This window comes from Vombatus ursinus, unplaced genomic scaffold (assembly GCF_900497805.2).
Source record: "Vombatus ursinus unplaced genomic scaffold, bare-nosed wombat genome assembly UNPS02005659.1, whole genome shotgun sequence".
In the NCBI taxonomy this organism is placed as follows: Eukaryota; Metazoa; Chordata; class Mammalia; order Diprotodontia; family Vombatidae; genus Vombatus; species Vombatus ursinus.
In genome coordinates, this window is record NW_020945437.1 from 3,645,518 (window position 1) to 3,665,494 (window position 19,977).

A 19,977-nucleotide genomic window follows, 5' to 3' on the forward strand; every position below is an offset into this window, starting at 1 on the left:
CTTAGCATGGATCTCTAGTAACTTATAAATGTTATCAGTACTTCATTGCCCTTCTATGTCATACTTCCCAAACCTCTGAATCTTCAAAATTACAAATGTAAACTAACAAAGTGAAGAGAATAATTCAAATGGAACTCACATAAAGTTGGGAACAACATTTCTGCAGCTCTCTCTAGAGGCCGTAAATGTATCCTTTAAATGAACAAAGGCTCAAAGTCTGTTGGACTCACCTCTCTTCCACATTAGGCTGTAGATTTGGCCTCTCCATAGTATGCAGATAAAGTGAGTCGGTTGTTTTAATCTGACAGGCCTGTATGCTCAGATACTTGAATATGTGCACTTTGCCCTTTGTACAAATCTATTAAGAAAATAATAAGCTTTTATTTGGAAAACTGTGAAGAAACATTCAGATATTTTATTTTCTGGAAACAGGCACTTGGACATATATTTCATTCTAAATACCACCAACCCTATGGATTCCAACTGTAACCCTTGTAAAATCTATTAAAATTTCATAAATCTGTCCCACAAATTATTTCTAGAGAAAATCAAGACTAAATAAATGTCTAAGTTTTCCCATGCTGACTTGCAAACCTCTTAAAAAAAAGTAGTACTCTGAAAATATATGTAAATGTAAAAAGAATGCTCAGCATGGTATTTTGGCTAAAAAGAGTCCCAAAGATTATTTGAAAGCCTGTTAATCAGTGTAATAAAATACTGAAGACTTGGGGAAAACATCTTAATAAGGTATAGAGTCCCTTTAAAAATATCAGATTACAATTGTTGCCTTGGTTACTTATCCGAAGGTAAATGAACATTCTTCATCCTGTTTTCACACATACTACCTAATATTTCTTTGGGCTTTACCCAACTGAAGTCCATGCTCTCTTACAACTTCCTACCCTCTGACTTTTCATCCCTTGGCTTCCTTATGTAGAATTTGGATGAGATGATGTCCACCTTCCCTTCCAGCTCCAAGTTCCGTTATGTTGAAGCAGCTAACTACCTATTTCCAGAGAGCTGCTTAAAAGCTTGCTGCATAGCTCATAAAAAAAAAAAAAACCAAGAAGTGGGCTATTTCTTTTGTAAGATGAATACCAAGAAAAAGATCTGAGAATGACCTTATTGCCAAACAGCTGAAAAACTTATTTGGCAATGAACCATTTATATTCACAGACTTCTCCCCCTCCTCCACCCCTTCCCTGTCCTTCCCCACCTGTATGGACAAACCATCTTACCTGTGCTGGAGGGGACTGGAGGGGATTATTTTCAAGCAGTAACACTTGCAGCTGCTTCATCTCTCTAAAACAAATTGGAATCACGAGCACTTTATTGCAGGAAAAATCAAATTTTACCAAGGGAAGATCTACAAGTTCTAAAAACAAACAAACAAACAACAACAAGAGAATCACATGATTAAGTGTCAAAAATATTTGTCTTTGGAGAAGGAAAATAATACACAACATAACCAAAAATTTAAGGTTTCTTTGCAAAGTAGGTTGTACACAAAATCTGTGGCATGTGTGAACACCATATGAATAAAGTAGAAACCTCATTAACTTAGACTCTACTAATTTAGAACTGTGATAGGTGGACAGGCACCAGACTGCAACTTACCTCTGCACTACCAAAATAAAAAGAATTTGCTCAGCAAAGATATCATATAAACAAGATTTCAAGAGGACTGCTTTTATTTTAAAGTTTAAGCAGTAAGGCAGCATAAAAACAATGTGATAATTAGAGACAAATCTTCTGTATTAATTAAATTGGGCCTGGCAGGGCCATCACTGGGCAATATAATTGGCAATTAGTTTGTGAGAGTATATGACATTAAAAAGTAATAAAACAACATTTTTCATACTGTATAATTCATAATTTATAAGCTCCTGTCCCTTTCAACTCCATGCAAGTTTGACCTACTGTAGTTTTTTCTTTCTACTTTTGGGAAATCCTTCTATTGCTACATAAACAAATATAACCTTATATTTAGCTTATAATTCCCATCCAGTGGTATAGTAAACACTCAGCAATTTCAAGTATTCAAGCCAACTGGACTACCAACATTGACAGCTGCTAGGAACAAAATCAAATCTCTTTCCTATAAGAAAAAGATGGCTAAACAATGTCAGGCATCTAAGAGTTATAGCAGGTGGAGTTTGGGAAGTAACTATATGTCACAACTCCCATCCATGTAGCTAAATCAAATCACTACTATCACATGACAGGGAAGTGCAACTGAGAGGTATATCTGACATGTATAGCTTTTGCCTTGAGAACTAATGAAATTAGGCAAAGAAATAATTCAAAGAAGATCTTTTTATATTAAACTAGTAAGAAAATACCAAAATTAAGGAATTTATCATCAAAAATCTAAAAATCAACCTATATTTACATAGCTAAGAAGCTTTTCTGTTGTGGGGTGACAAGACCAACACATAACATAGTAGCAAACAACATAAGATATGTAATTAAGTGCAGCAGCATGGTTAAAAAATATAGGAACTCAAGGAAGATGGATGGTGATCAATTAGGCAGGAATAGTTAAGGAAGGCTTCATAATAATCAATAGTCGATAAATATTTATTAAATATCTACTTTGTGTCAGTTACTCAGGATACAAATAAGAAAGAGACCCTGCCCTCAAGGAGCTTATAATCTAATGGTGGAAAATAATACACAAAGGGAAACTGAAAAGGTGTCTCTTTGCCCCCATGATGTTTACGGAATTAAAAACCTAGCAGAACAAGTAGTAGGAAATGAAGAGTTGATTGGAAACTCTGAGCCATTGGGAGGAGGTTTTTTGCTCTTCCCTCCAATCACAGAAGAAAGGAAACTGAGCTGAGGAGTTTTAAGGATAATGAAAAGACCACCCTGACCACAGCAAAAGATGTGTGCTAAATCAGTAGTGGGATAAACTACTGGACGTAAAACATGGGGTAGCTTATGGAGGCCCTTAAAGTCAGACAGAGAAATCTGGACTTCATGTAGTAAGAACTAGGGAATCATGGAAGGTTTCTAAACAAAAGAAGAGTAATGAGATGAAAACTGATTTTAACAAAGATTAGAGTACCAGCATAAATACAGAACGAATTCAGGGAAGGGATGAATGCAGTATGACTATGACGGGGGAAAGACTAGAAATTAGGTAGGCCAGGTAGAAGGTTTTTCTTTCATTTTTAAAAAATTTTTACCATATCTAAATAGCAAATAAAATGGGCCCTTCAAGATACATAATAAAATAGAAAAAGAGGATTATACAATAAGCTGCAGATCTCTATAATATATAGCTTGTTTTTTCTTTTTAAACAGAAAACGAATTTAGTATGTAATTTTCAAAGTTGTCCTTGATTGTTCCTAATTGTCCATAATTCATTCTGGCATTCTTTCTGTTCCCTCTCATGCATTTAAAAATGCTTCAATGATCTCTTCTTTTCTTCCTTTTTTTGCTGCCCTCTCCCTACCTAAATTCCTCCCACCTCTAACACCATCCATTAATCGAAAAAAGAAAAAAAAGAAAGAAAAACAAAGCCCTTACAGCATGCATGCAAAATCAAACAAAATTCCTGTATTTCAATGTCTGAAAATGTAGTCTTCTGCACCTCCATCACCTTATAAATTTGAATCAGTTGGATGTGAGACTTGTATCAGAGAAACCTCTTGCAAAGACTTTTTCTCAGTAATGTGTTTCCTTTCTAATTTTAACTGAATTGGTTTTGTTTGTGCAAAATATTTGAAATTTTGTGTAACCCAAATTGTCCACTGTATCTTCTGTAATCTTCTCTGTCTCTTGTTTGGGCATGGACTCTTTCCTCTATCCACAAATCTTAAAGATATTTCTTCTGTGATGTGGCTGTCTTGATGTGGCTCATAGAGAAGATAGACATCTCGAGTGTCTCCCTTCAATGTTCTTGAAGGGGGACTTTAATTCCTGCCATCAGGGTAAGTAGGAGATTAGGGCCAATAATATTCCACTACATTCATACACAGTAATTTGTTCAGTCATGGGCCTGGAGTCAGGGAGACTATTCTTTCTGAGTTAAAATCTGGCCTCAGACACTTAGTAGCTGTGTGACCCTGGGCAAGTCACTTAACCCTTATTGCCTCAGTTTCCTCATCTGTAAAATGAGCTGGAGAAGGAAATGGCAAACCACTCTAATATCTTTGCCAAGAAAATCCCAAAAAGGGGTCATGAAGAGTGGGATATGACTAAACAACAACAACAACAATGAAAATCAAGTGAGGAAAGAGACTGAAGAAATAGACTATGGTCAACAGCATTAAATGCCCTCCTAATTTCCCTTCCCTTTCAAAACCTTGATAATTTCACTACAAAATAGGGTTAAGAAAAATGCTGTGTGAGGGACAATGGGGGGGATGGTTATTGTGACTCATGGTCTGCTGTTACTCTCAGCAACCTTCATTAATCCTCAGTACCCACTCTTTTACTTAAGAACTTAATCATTCAAAGTTACACAGAAATCATCCAGAAAATTAAGAGGTATAATACCTCCATGAGAGGGGATAAGAATGGCTTGGATCTGCATAGACTTTTGGGATTTGAAGTCTTTTTTGCTCATCTCTAAGGGCAAGGAAATATCTCATCGGTTGGCTGTTGTGGGACACCGAAAAAGGAAAGAGTACCGAGAGGATGGAAGTGGTGTGGCTTCTCCCAGACATAAGGAACAGCAGAGCACTCAGTAGTTCCCCTCCTCAACCTAAGTCTCCAGGGAGACTGGAGAGGAGAAAGCTAGAGTAGCAATTAGAAGGATTCATTTTATTATCATTTTTTTAAATCTTGGGCACTCTCTCAGATGTCTGAGGAAAAAAACAGATACAGAGGAACTGGCAACTGTACTTACTCCTTTCCCCTGACTTAATTCAGTTGAGTATACCAAGCACCCATTTCTAACCATGTCTTTTTATTCTGTTAAAGACTGCATGTGACTGACATAATTTATTTCTCATAAACAGTTGTTGTTGACCCTGTCCTGTACACTTCCTGGTGTCCCTTTGTTATAGTAGGACAAGTCTGGGGAGAGTGACCTTACTTAGTACAGAGCTGGAATCCCAACCCCCAGTCCATTGTTAAGATATTTTTCTCTAACTAGGGGCATAATCATGAGCCATCCATGTTTCATGACTATATTTCCATGAATATACTACAAACTTGGGTCTATAAATCTGCCTTGAGCCTAGCCTGCTGACCCCTAAGTTTACAAAGATATCAAGACCTGCAATTTCTTGTATAGAGTAAAGAATGTTTTAAGCAAAGCTGTGTGTATTTGTGAGAGACACACAAGAAGAAGGTAGGGAGTAGAGCTGAATTTTCAGTGCATGAAGAGTCCTTTTATAATTTCCTTTCAAGCTTCGGACATGGGGTTTAAGCACCTGGTGCTTAAGAGAAATAAGGGGTGCAGCTAGGTGGCACAGTGGATAGAGCACTGGTTCTGGAGTCAGGAAGACCAAGTGTCCGGCCTCAGACACTTGATACTTACTAGCTGTGTGACCCTGGGCAAGTCACTTAACCCCAACTGCCTAGCCGAAAAAGAAAAAAAAAGGGAAATAAGGCCTATTCAGCTTGCTACTCATAGGATGGGAAGGGCATAGAAAAGGGAAAAAAATGGATGAGAGTCCTAGACCCTCTCTATTCAGGAAACATAAGAAAGGAATAGAGAAAAATCATGCAAAAGGTAGAATGAGCTCCTCCTTCTCTCCACCCCAGCCTGTGGCAAGTCCTAGCAAGGACAAAGTATATTCTCAGAACAGGTGTTTTTAAAAACAAAAATCAAAATAACCCCACAAAACACCACAAGGCAATTGGGGATAAGTGACCTGGCCCAAGAGGATGGGTAGTACTAAAAATGTCTAAGCAAATAAAATAAGTACACATTTACTGCCCAAGAGAATTATCAATGCTCTTTTGTTAACAGATTTCTTCAGAAACTTGATATTCAGGAAATTAAGCAAAAAAGGTTTCACTGTAAATTGAAACATTTCAGCTTTAAGTGCACAAAAATCTTTGTGGAAAAAATATAGTAACAAAAATACAGCTACCCATGAAATACCTTTTAGAGAAAGAAAAATCATTAAAGAGACTTAGGAATGACAAAAGGAGAACTAGTTAGATTTTTTTTTTTAGAGTTCAGACTTAAATGACAAAAAAAAATTAATACTTTGAAGTCATTCCCTACCCTCAAGCCACCTCCTCCATAGTCTGACCACAGCTAGAGAACTGTCTAGATTTGAATCCAAACTCTTTAACTTTGTTGGATTATAAGGGCAACAATCAAGACCTGGAAGGGATTTCAGAAGGCATTGAGTCCAACGGTATTATTTCCTCAGATAAGGAAACTGAGGCTCGATGATTTCAAATCTAGCACTCTTTCTATTACACTTAAATGCCTCCCATAATGAATGTGTCCCAGCAGCAGCTCCTGTCGGAGGCAGCTGTCATTATAACCAGTGGTTAAAAAGGGGGGGGGGGGGCAGCTAGGTGGCGCAGTGGATAGAGCACTGGCCCCAGAAGTCAGGAGGACCTCAGTTCAAATCTGGCCTCAGACCAAACACTTGACACTAGCTGTGTGACCCTGGGCAAGTCACTTAACCCCAACTGCCAAAAAAAAAGAAAAAAAAAGACAGGTGCTTGCAGTGTAAATCCAGAAACCCTTATTATCACTTCCACCAGAATTGGCTACAACTCTCCTAAGGATCATACCCCTGAAACTAGTGGGTTCTCATGACTCAGACATACATGTAGACGACTACACCGAAAGTTGAAGATTGTAAATTCCAAGATGACAAAATACCTAACCTCTATACATAGTGCCAATTTTTCCCCAAGCCTTATAATTCGGTATTGTTGTTACTGCTTTTTAGATTATACCCATACCCTGAACCCACAACCTAACCCCAACCTTCTTGTCATTTGATGTTCAAGTCATATGTTCACTTAGAATAATATGTTCATCAAAAAATAATCCTAAAGTAATCAACTTGGAAAATTAAACACACAAGAAACTAAGAATTTTCTGCTTTGTTCCTTTTTCTGTTTGTTGAGCTTAACTGACTTTCTTACCTGGTGGTAAAACTTTAAGGTAATTTCTTCTGATGTTCAGTTCTCTTAGTGATTTCAGTTGTCCTATCTGCTGTGGCAGAGCTGTGATCTCATTGCAGCTGACATCCTGTGGCAAAAGCAACAGGAAATTCATGTATTATTTTCCCAAAGGATTAAGCAGTTCAAGCTAGAATTCCTTGAAGGAATTTGACATTAAGACAGAGGTAAATTTTTCATGTTGCCTTCAATTAATCAGAGTCAATCAATAAGCATTTACTACTATGTGTACTATTGCCTACTATGTGTCAGGCACCAAGCAAAGTACTGTGGATATAAGAAAAACACTCCCTGCTCTCAAGGAAATTACATTCTAAGGGGAGACAGGCAAATTTACGGATATATACAAAATACAAGGTAACCTTGACCAGGCAGAAGATAAGCTTCAGCTGAGTCCAAGAAAACAAGGATTCCAAGAGGTATCAGTGAGGGAATGTATTCAAGGCATGGGAAAGAACCAGTGCAAAAGGAGATGAGAGATGTAGTGTCATAAATGCAAAACAGCAAGAACTTCATTTTGGATGCCCTGTAGAGTTCGTGAAGGAGAGTAATGGGTAATAAGGCCAAAAAGCTAAGATGTGGCCAGATTCTAAGGACTTTAAATGGTAAACCAAGAAGTTTATATTTGATATTAGGAAGCCGCTGAAGTGGACTGGGTGGGGAGGTGGTATGGATAACAAAGTCAGACCTTAACTTTAAGAAATTATTTTGGTGACTGGGTGAAAAGTACACTGGAGTGGGGAGAGGCTTGAACTAAGGAAACTAATTAGGAGAATATTGGAAAAGCCAAGATGAGAGGTAGCGAGATCCTTGGCTGGTACGGTAGCTATATGAAAGGAAAGAAGGGAATGAATGGGAAGAAGTAGTGGTGGTAGGAATGGCAGGATTCGCTAACTGACAGGGGAAAGAGGGGTGAGTTAGAGTGAAGAGTTGAGGACCACACTGGGTTCACTAACCTGGAGACCAATAAAACCTGTTTTGAACATGGTAAGTTAGATATGCCTATGAGACATTCAGTTTGAAATGTCCAACAGGCAGCTGGAGATACAGGACTAGAGCTTTGGGGAGAGACTAGGGTTGGATATATAGATTGGGGTTCATCTGCATGGAGGTGATAATTAAATTCATGTGAGTTGTTGAGGGCACCAACGAAAGAGTTTAGAACAGGGATTCTTAACCTTTTGGGGCAATGGACTCCTTTGGTAGTCTTATGATGCCTATGGATCCCTTCTTAAAATACATAAAACAAGGGGCAGCTAGGTGGCGCAGTGGATAGAGCACCGGCCCTGAAGTCAGGAGGACCTGAGTTCAAATCCAGCGTCAGACCAAAACATTTGACACTAGCTGCATGACCCTGGGCAAATTACTTAACCCCAATTGCCTTAAAAAATGTTAAAAAATATATATATAAAACAACCCATAAGATTACGAAGGAGACCAATCAAATTAAAATACAGTTATCAAAATATTTTTCAAATATGAGTTCACAGGCCCCCAGGTTAGGAGCCTTTCATTTAGAGAAACAAGTGAAGCAGGACCAGGACAAAGTTTTGGAATACATCCAAAGTTAGGGGGCATAAAATAAATGATGAGCCAGTAATGAAGACTAAGATGAAGTGGCCAGACAGGAAAGAAAAGAATTGAGAGTGAAACTCTCAAAAGAGATGTTTCCTGGAAAGAGAGGGTGGTTGATTTTCAGTGCCAAATGCTTCAGAGAGGTTCATAAGGATGAGAAGTGAGGAAACATATTAAATACAGCAATTAAGAGTTCATTGGTAACTTTGGAGAAAGCAGTTTCAGTTGAATGATTAATTAGGACAGAGGAGAGGTGAAAGCATCAAATGGAGACACCTTTTTCAAGGACTATGGCTGAGAGAGGATAGTCATAGGATGACAGTTTGCAAAGACAGTATACTCTAGTGAAGGTTTTTTAAAGGGTTTGGGAGACTTGATCATGTTTTCAGGTAGCAGAGAAAGAGGGCTTCTATTCTTCCTCTCCTTCTTCTCTACCTTTGTATTCAAACTCTGTGCACCAGGAGCCTTTCTCTGAGTAAGGAGGAGTATGACGAATGATTCAATCACTATTCATTCCTTTTGAATAATTTACACATAGGAATCATACATGCTTATTTTAAGTTTGTGATCCCACTGTATGGTCACCAATGAGTATGTTGTACAGCTCTGTGTGAGCTAGGATACTCTATTTATACATATTCACCAATGTGATTTGTTTCCAAGGCTAAGGTGCTTTATGAAGGATACTCTTTCTTGCTTCAAAAACAAGTAACAAACCATTATCCATGACTGAGTATTGCTTCAATAGCAACTATTATTTTGGGTAATTTGCAGTCCTGTAATGCTCAACTTTTGAAATCTTGATACAACATCCAGTTTTGACTGTGTTCTTATTTGAGGTTCTAACATGTTTGCTTTTATGTTTACAATTTCATAGGATATTCCACTTGATATCTCAGGACCTGTTGTATATTTTGGGTAAAGTCCCAGCAAACTACAACTTAGAAACTCTGGAACTCATCATTTTACTTATGCAAATGCTAAGCACCCTCCTCCCCTTTTGGAAAAAAAAAAACAAAGGCATCACCTCAAAGGCATTAAAATTCAGTATCTAAAACCCACTTTGCATCAAGAGTGAAAGCCTATTTCAAGCAATTTTTATCTATTTAATTTGTGCTAGATATAACACCTGGTAAACTATAATTAATAAACACAGATATATTTAACAAATACTATTTAATGATTTTATATATATATGTATACACACAGTCTCTATTGTGTATTTCTCTCTGTCTTCCTCTTTTCTCTCTAAGTTTGGAAGACATGAAAATGAAAAGTAATACATGGTACATGGTTATAAAAATAAATTTGTATACTAACGATTGAAAATTAATCTACATTTTGGAGGAAAACCACCACTAGACTCAAAATAGCAATTCCAATATATAATACATAGCTTGCAAGGTCCTTAAAGAACATATAATCCAACTCCCTAATTTTTTAAGGAAGAAATGGTTTGCCCACATGAGAGATGAATCTAAAATTCAAGTCTTCTGATTTCTAGGACTTTGTCAGAGCTAGTGGCTGGGCTCTGGGTGAAGAACAGGACAGGACCTCTTCAACCTGTAGGTGGGGGGGGAAGCAAATGGAGGAAAGATTGGTAACACTACTAGCTTTGTTACCAAAGAATTATTAACATCTCTCCATCCCCAACCAATACATAGACACAGTCTTTGGCACAGACATGAAATTAAGGAAGGATGGAAGAAAAGGACTTGGGGATGAGTGGTCCCAGACTGCAGCCAATGGAAGTGGAGTGGGAAAAGGGAAGGAAACACCACAGTATAAGGGAGGGAACATATCTGCTGTTGCAATAGGGACAGACATTCCAGAGATTCAGACACTGAAAGAGTGGATCTTTTCAACCTTCAGTGTCAACATGCAAGAGCCATGGTCTCTCCCTCAAGTGTGAATTCCAGAAGGTCTTTCTCCACATATTTCTGAAAAATGACACCTAACCCCTAAAGTATGTTTTCTGAGAGTTTTTTTTCCTTAACTGTTTTATCTAAATCAAATGTTTTATTTTTAAAATGTATGTTTTCTTCCTGGTCTGCTAGCCTGATGCAAAATGAATAGATAAATTCCTAGCTAAGTTGGCAGGGGGTGTTTACAGTCAAATGAGGTACATTTGCCATCCAATATACCCCACAGTGAATCCAGTAATCTATGTGATTCTAGAGTTGAGTAACCCTAGGGCCACAGGGCAATCTAATATAATCTTAGGTAAGATTTTATGTATTTTTTTTAGACATTACTGACATAGCATTATCATTTATATGCTTTTACTTTGATGCAGGAAATAAATTGATTTTCTGAATCTGCTTTTTCATTTGAAAAACAGAAAGTAAAGCACCATCTTTACAACTCATGTGACAAATTACTATTATGTAAAATATCCAACATACAGATCCTTTTAATATAATTGTCCTTTTTTTTTGTACACAAGCTTTCTAAAGAAGCAAGGTACATGGAAGCCTTGCCCAATTTCTGTTAGTCTTTCAAATAGGTGTATATGTATATACATCTCTCTCTCTCTCTCTCTCTCCATCTATTGAAAGAGAAAGAGAGTGATTTTATAGGTAATCCCCATTCCTTTGGAATGAGGAATGGAGTGTTTATATGTGTATGTCCATGTATGTGTATATGTGTATGAGTATATACCCTCATCCCAAGGGTATTGCAGTTATTTCTTATCATAAATGAAATCAGCACAATATATTAATTACTAACTAGACAATAACTGGGATAGGTGAGTTGGCTGAATTGTTATTAATAAGGCTCGAATGCTTTTCTTTTCACTTTTTTGGTGAGGCAATCAGGGTTAAGTGACTTGCCCAGGGTCACACAGCTAGTAAGTGTTAAGTGTCTGAGGCCACATTTGAACTCAGGTCCTCCTGACTCCAAGGCCAGAGTTCTATCCACTGTACCACCTAGCTGCCCCTTGAATTTTTTTTGAATCTCCATCTTTAATACAATGCCTGACACATAGTAAACACTTCATAAATATTTGTTGGCTAACTGACTGACTTCTCGTTTTAAAGAAGTTCACATGATGTTTTTGACCTTTTAAAATATTACTCTCTCAGAAGAAAGAAATCAGATATACTATTTTTAAATCAGGTCATATCTATAGATAGCCTTTTAGAATTAATGTAAAAGGCTTGTTTTAAAAAAATTAAAATTAAAATTTTCAGTAGTCAACAATGCAATATTCTTCTGACCTTTAAAACATGAGAATAAAATAGTTGAACTATTTAGACAGCGCATTACTAGGAGTAAGATCTCTAGAGATATGTACTTTAACCCTACTTCAGAGCACAACTGGCATTTACTTTGCACTTAGTAAATATTTTAACAGAAAATGGTAAATAGGATACATATTCTTAATCATACCATAGAATATTTTTCAAATAGTATAGATTCAAAATGAATAAATTACTTTAACTTCAAAACTAAAAATTTTCCAGGTAGAAATATATAATTTATAGATGAGGAAGAACTGATTTTTAGCAATTCTTCTCAGAAATTTATTAACTTAAAAAACTCCAACATTTTACGCAAGACAAGCTGACTTAACAGGACATTTGCAGACAATTAGAAACGCATAGTTCAATTGTCCATTCAAACTCTGAAGGGTATTTGGTGAAGGTCAGATTTGTTAATAATACTCTGAACTGTTGTCAGTTATTTCCTGTCCTGACAAAATAATGGGGAAAAAGGCTGTCAGACCTAATATATTTAAATTAAGATTATTTCTAAAATGTATTAACATTTTTGTAGATACCAAGTCAATGCTACATTTCTAAACTTTCTATGAATCCTCACTGATTTCTAAAGAGGTTATATGAATTTTGTGATAAAAATAGTTTCACCTGGAGAAATCGTGTCTTAATTAAGTAGGAAGTAAGAGTGGAATTGGTCAATTAAAATCTGTTGTTGGGCCTGAGTGCTCAGAATAGAAAATATGAAAACAACTGCTCTCCAAATAACTATTTTTTAGAACTACTCTATCCAAATTCAAGCTAAAACGTAGCTTATTTTTTCTTTAGCAGAGTTCAAGAAAAGCTTAAAAACTAAAAATTGAAGTACAGTAATATTTATCCAGGGATATGCTGGAGTCAGTGCAAACTGGCTTACCTATCAATTGTTAAATTTTCAGTGGGAGAATTTACACATTGGAATTTAGCAAATACTACCAATCAGGGGTTGGTTTATTGTTTTGTTGTTTACATTTAAGAAAGAGATGGAGATAACATAAATAATACAGATTGAACTTAAGCATTATGTATATTTGAATGTATATTTCCCCTCAGAGAAGTGGTTGTTAAGTCAGAATACTGCTGTATTTATCTCACTTCTGGAATGGATATGAATTTTCAACATTCATGATTTAAATGGTATTTTTACTTTATCAGTATAAACACTACAGAATCCCTTCAGAAATTCCAGAAGTCCAAACCTATTTCTCCGATGATATGATGTGAGGTTACTTAGCCAAAGTTCTTACTTACAAGAAAAAAAAATAACAGAACACTATGAATGCCAAGAAATATCATAAGTGAATAAAATTAAACTACAGCTTTAAATATTTTCACACTGAAGTCCGCAAGTATTAAAAATGTGGTACACTCTAGTCTTTTCCCTTGCAAAGCATTCCCCAACACTACAGCTAATAATGATGTAATTATAGCTCAAATTTACACAGTGTATTCTACCAGTATCAGGGCCTTAATAAGTAGAATATGGTTTCCAACTATTCTGTGGAAACTTAATGATTTAAGGAATATCTCTAGGAATTATTTGAAAGGAAGTATGATAATAGCCCTTCACCAAAGAATTACTCTAAACTGCCACCTTATCTTCTACCACATTGAAGCCAGGAAAGCAGGAGGTGTGGAAGGAGCAAGCAATAGCTGTTGGTAGCAATGCTGAGGACAGCATCCATCTCCCTTGCATTTCTGAGGCTGGCTGTAGGCAATAGATAAAAAAAGAACAGGAAGAGCCACAACCTTTGGACTGATGTTTACTGGTTGGTTGAAGTTGCAGCCCTGACTAGTATATAAGGAAGGGGGGGGGGTGGAGAGAGAGACACACACAGAGACAGAGAGACAGAGAGAGAGACAGAGAGGTGGGGGGGAGAGAAAGAGAGAGAGAGTACACATCAGGAAGTACCAGGTGAGACTGTGTTATTGGAACAGTGTATCTCTAAGAGTTTCATTTTCTTGGTCATTTTCCCCATGTCTCTGTGCTCCTCAATGTAGAGAGAGTGAGAGAAAAAGAGAGACAGAGAGAGAGAGTGAGTGTGTGTGTGTGTGTGTCTTTTGTGTAGGGCTATGATGTAAGCTGACCAATGTCTTCAAAATAGAGACTATCAGAGGTTTTAGCAACGATGGCTGTGTCAAGTGGTCAGAGACAACTTTATCCTTGATAATTGTTAAGCCTTTTCTTATTGTCTTTGGAATACCTGTTTTAGAGACCATCCCTGTGATAGACATAAACTAAGACCCAGACAGACTCAGATAAGGTATACACCAGGTGTGGTGGGAGCAATATCTTAATATCTCCCCCCCCCATACAAATTAGACTAGTTTTTCTTTAAAAGGTACTAAAACCAATCTTGAGACTTTATTTGGTGAAGCAACTAAAGATATGCATATTTCTCAGTATCACATGATTTACTTACAAAAATAGACTATATGGTAGTCCAGGGCACAAATAATTTCTAAATAAATGTGAAAGAGCAGAAAGACCAAATAGATCTATTACTATTACATATTCATTTACTATCAAAACATAATTTAAGGATAGACTACATTGACAGATAAATGTCAGAAGTAGTTACTACTCAATAAATATAATCAATTACATTGAGTATGGGACATCCTTAGGGATATGTCACAGTAGATTAGTAGAAACTGTCACTTATTTGTCAATATGTTTTATCTTTAGAATATAAGTTCTGATGCTAAGTGAATTATTCATATTTTATAGTTGTTTTTTTTAACTGATACACAGTAAGGCAAAACCACCCTAGGAAATGTCCACTTATCTGCTTGCTCAACTAAACGGATCCACATGATTACAAAGCCAAACATCAAAGACCTCTGAAAATACAATCTATTCTTGTATGATCCCATGTCTAGACCTCTTCTGTCTACTTTCAGATATCGGTTTGGTTCTCTTCTTAAGAACATAAATTGAGCAACCACTGTATGTACTAAGGGTGGGAAAATGAAGAGAGAAAGACAGACAGGCAAATGGAGAAAAATTGGTCTTAACTTATGAGGAACTTATAATCCAAGTAAGGTAAAGTAAATATGACAGCCAAGACTTCTACCTCCCCAAAATATGAAAATTTAGAAATTATCATATATAATAAGGGATGTTAGGTCTAAGTCTAAAAATAAAATGACACAAATAGGTCATCAGTTCCATATTATTCTCAGTACAGAAGACCAAGATACCAGGTTAAATCTAATTAATACTTTCAAGTCTTTCTTGGACCTTCAAGAAATTATATATATAATATGTATTTATATATATATATATATGCAGATATATGTGTATATACATGACATATTTATATATATGCACACATATTTACATATGCCAAATTACACACACACACACACACACACACACATAATTGTCAGTTTGTGGGCAGAAACATCTAAGTCCTGTGTGACCATGCAAAATTTGTGACTGGATTGGTTCATGTCACCAAAGATACATGAGCAAGCATATCCTTCAGTAGTCTTCTATTACCAGGAATCTTGAAGTTATGGCAGAGCTTTAGGAGAAAAAATGTCTAATGATAAACCACTTCTGGGATTGGCTCCCACAATTTCTCTTGTGGTCAGAGTGCAAGTAAATGATTGCACACGTTCATTTTATGTTTGAATGTTTTAAGTTTCTTAGAGAATGATGGTTTATAAATAGATAAAACAATTGTTTCTCAATTACATGTATCTATATTTCTTTATGTACCAGAAATGAAAACTATTTCCTCTTTCTTGGCTATACTACTAAGTAAAGATGTAGAATTTCCAAAATCTCAGAGTTGGAAGGGATTCTCAAAGACCAATACAAATCAAATCGAACATCTCTGACAAATAGTCATCCAGCTAATTCCTGATGACTTCCAAGGATAGGGAATGTATTGTTTCCCCAGGCAGCCCATTCTACTGTGGTACAACTTTATAGTAAATGTTTCCTTTTTTTAGGCAAAAATCTGCCTCTATAACTTTTTCCTATTACTACTAGTTCTGCCCTTTGGGACTAAGGAGAAATATAACCTCTTTACCACATGATAGCTCTTAAATACTGTCAGTCTGCCTCCCCTTGTCCCTTCAATTTTTCTTTTCTCCAAGTCTACTCAGGTCTTTCAATTAAACTCCGTAAGGCATAGTGTCTAGTTTTCATGGCATCTTGAAAGAATTCATCCGTATGTATTCTAACCTGCCCATATCTCTCCTAAAATATGGAAGGGACATGATAAGTTCTCTATCACTAGAGGTCTTTAAGTAGATACTATATGACCACGTGGGGGATTTTCAATAGGGGATTCCTGTTTGGCATCAGTTAGAATAAATGACCTCTGGTTTCCCTTCCAACTCTGAGACTCTGTGATTCTAAACAATATTCGAAATGTGGCCTGACCCAAGTAGAGCATGGTAGAATATTAATAATGGTCATCCTGAACACCATCCTTCCATTAATGCAGCCTATGACTGAATGCCCCCATAATTCAGTCCCTCATTATTTAGGAGAGCTTGTTCTGAATTGATGCTAGTGGGGCACAATCCCCAGTAGGTATTATCAAGCTATAAAGGCTTTGAAGATGATCCCAGATGCACACTATGTCTATTGTCTCTAAAGGCACCTAGTTAACTACATACAAAGAGGCCCATCAGCAGAAGTTTGGTCACTAGACAACTCAAAACTTTCTTTAAGTATCGCATTAATACTTCTTTCAACAAGAGAAGTGGAAGGAGGTAGATGTCATGAGAACAAAACAGTATCACAATGAAATTGATGATATAATTAGACAGAAAATAATGTGAGAGTCATTTCAGAATTAGATGTGTCTACAGTTTATATCATCAATTGGTTAGAGCAATGATAAGAAGAAATAACAAATTAGAAGAAGGGATTGAGGAAATGCAAGAAACATAATAAAAATACAAAAATGGCCCTTAGTGCAGTGTGGCCATTTCCCAATTCTTCAAAGAACAGTTAGCAAAACATCCATTTTAATGAAGCTTATGCCAGTTTATTACATTCTGTGTGCTTGTGAAGCACTCAAACTTTTCAGCAATACAGGAACTATGCTGACCACTGGGAGGGAACACATATATATAGGTCACAGAGAGACCTATAAGGCTCATTTGTGGAAAGCTGTCTCTACTCTAAACACTTGGGTGTGCCCCCCTTTGCCTTTTCTGTAACCTTCCAAACTAGGTGCCAATACTTCCTTCTTGATTCAGTAAGGTTTCCCCTACCAATACCTAGTGTTTACCTCCCTATGACATCACAGATAGGAGCCCATTAGATTTGTCTGAGTAAAAATTGGCCCCTTCATATTATGAAAGTGATTGGGAACTAGGTACCAGGTATCCCAGACTAAGCAGGAAGGGTAATAGAGAGCCTGGTGAAATTGGGTGTGCTATGTCCAGAGGCAGCTTTCTGAAGGACAATTAGTTTACACTTTTCCCCACTTTATACTGTATGATGCAAAGACCAGCTCATCTTGGGTTCCTTAAGCCATCTTGGTTGTATCATTTCCTCACTGACCCTGCTCTGACATTCTCTTACGTTTGGATGTTTCATTTTAAGTCTTACTTGAATGAATTAAAATAAGGAAAGAATAAAGATTTATTACTTCATTCTTTTTGATCTGTATGATGCTTAGTGAAAACCTCTTAAAGGATTTCTTTTTTCTGCATTTGTGAGGTTTTCATATTCAAAGGAATGATTAATTTTTGTAAATATGTCATGCAGAGCTGATAAATATGTATATTCCTTAATATTTCTATTCAATAATCACCAGAGGTTTATTTTATCTAATTTTTTCTAAAATTCTATTCAGGTCCTTGGCTTTTTTCTTGTTTATTTTCTGTTAGATTTATCTAGGGCTGATAGGAGTAAACTGAAGTCCCCCATTATTACATTTTTATGGTCCATTTCTCATCATAATTCATATAGATGTTTCTCTAAGTATTTCAAAGTTATGCCATTCTGTATGTATGAAAGTGATTTATTGTCTATGTTTCCTGTCATTAAACTGTAGTTTTCCTTTTTTCTCTTTTAATTAAATTAAGTCTCTTTTTTGTTGTTGCATTATATGAAATCACAATTGCTACTTCTGCTTTTTTGGCTCAGCTGAGGCATAATAGATTTTGCTCCGATCCCTTATTTTAACTCCATGTCTTTATGTTTCAAGTATGTTTCTTATAAACAGCACATTGTTGAATTTTGTTTTCTAATCCATTCTGCTAACTTCTTCCATTTTATGGGTGAGTCTACCTCTTTCACATTCAAAGTTATGATAGTTTTGTTTCTTTCCCTCCATTTTTTCTCTTTCCTAAACATCCCTCTCCCTGTTTATATTCTTATTAGCCTTCCTTTTTTCCTTTTAACCTTATCTTTACTATCCCCTTTCTAAGCTTAAGATTTGTTTTGCTCATGACAAATCCTTCCCTGAATATACTCTTCCTATTATATTTCCCTTCTCCCTTTCCCTGTTCTTATCTCTATCCTTGTTGAGTTCAATATATTACTGCACTAAACTCTTATTGTGGACATCTGTGTGTATATTTATGCCCTTTTGTCTAGTTTAGATGAAAGTGAAGTTCAAGTGATGCCTGTTCCTCCCATTACTTCTATGTTTGCATGAATTTATACATATACAACCAGGTTATGTATCTTAACAAATTCCTCTACATTTTCTCCCATTTCCCCGAAAGTATCCTCTTCCCCTTTTATTTCTTACAACATCTTCAAAACAAAACAAAACTCTCTATAGGTCTTCTGTTTCAAATAAGTACTTATATGATCCCTTGTGATATTAGGATTCTGAAAGGACTCTTCTAAGATTAATTCCACTAGAACATAAACATGTCATCCTTATAAATTCCTTTCTGATTGTTTACTTTTTTATTTTTCTCTCGACTACATACTTATATTTCAAAGTTCCTTTTCAGCTGTTTTTTTTTTAATCAGGGATATCTGAAAATCTATTTCATTTAAGATCCATTTGTTTCTCCTTTTAAAATTATACTCAATTTTTCCAGGTAAGTTATTCTTGATTATGGACTTTTGTTTCTGTTTTGCCTTTTGGATGATCTCATTCCATGTTCTTCTTTCCTTTGCCATGACAACAGCTAAATCTTATGTGATCTTGATTGTGGTTCTTAGATATTTGAATTCTTTCTTTCTGAATGCTTGTAGTATTTTTTTTCCTTTGTTTGAAGCTCTAGATATGAGCAATGACATGCTGGGGAGTTTTCATTTTGGGATTTCTTTTAGGAAGTTATCAGTGATTCAATTTCCAAATTGCCTTCTTGTTCTAATATGTATGGTCAATTTTCTTTATTGATTTCTTGAAGTATGATATTCAGTTTCCTTTTTAGCCATGTATTTCAGTTAATCTTATGATTTATAAGTTATCTCTCCTTGATCTGTTTACCATTATTTTCTCTTTCTTTTAACTTTGTTTTAAATATTCTTCTTGACTCCTGGAGTAATTAATTTCCATTTGGTTTATTCTTATTTTTAGGGAAGTTGTTACTAGGGTAAGGTTTTATATCTCTTCAATTAAGCTACTGATCCTTTTCCCAATGCTCTATAGCTCTCATTTGTTTTATAATACTTTTTAAAACATATCATTTTGGGGCAGCTAGGTGACACAGTGGATAGAGTACCAGCCCTGGATTCAGGAGGACCTGAGTTCAAATGTGGCCTCAGACACATAACACTTACTACCTGTGTGCCCTGGGCAAGACATTTAACCCCACTGCCTAGCCAAAAAAAAAAAAAAAAAAAACCACATCATTTCCTTAAAGAATTCTAATTGTTCTTATAGGCAATCTGGGTTTTTTTTTTTCTTTAAAATTTTAAATATAATGTTAGCAAGAAGGTCAAAAAAAGATAACACAAAGACTACATACCTCATGACCAGGTTGGACTGATGCCAGGATTTCAGGGTTGGTTTAATATTAGGAAAACTATAACCTCAATTAACTATACAGTAATAAAAAACAAAATAATAATTATATCTATAGATGCAAAAG

General features: G+C 36.0%; 1 protein-coding gene across 3 annotated transcripts in view; it reads right to left on the minus strand.

The window, feature by feature from the left end:
* LRCH1 (leucine rich repeats and calponin homology domain containing 1) overlaps positions 1–19,977 on the minus strand; it is a 242,002-nt gene that overhangs the window by 70,287 nt on the left and 151,738 nt on the right. For all 3 annotated transcript variants that reach the window (XM_027848157.1, XM_027848158.1, XM_027848159.1), the window contains exons 4-6: positions 7,076–7,181; positions 1,239–1,375; positions 231–358 (exon numbers count right to left, since the gene is read on the minus strand). In XM_027848157.1, coding sequence (XP_027703958.1) covers positions 231–358; positions 1,239–1,375; positions 7,076–7,181 — 371 coding nt within the window. The remainder of the gene's footprint in view (positions 1–230; positions 359–1,238; positions 1,376–7,075; positions 7,182–19,977) is intronic.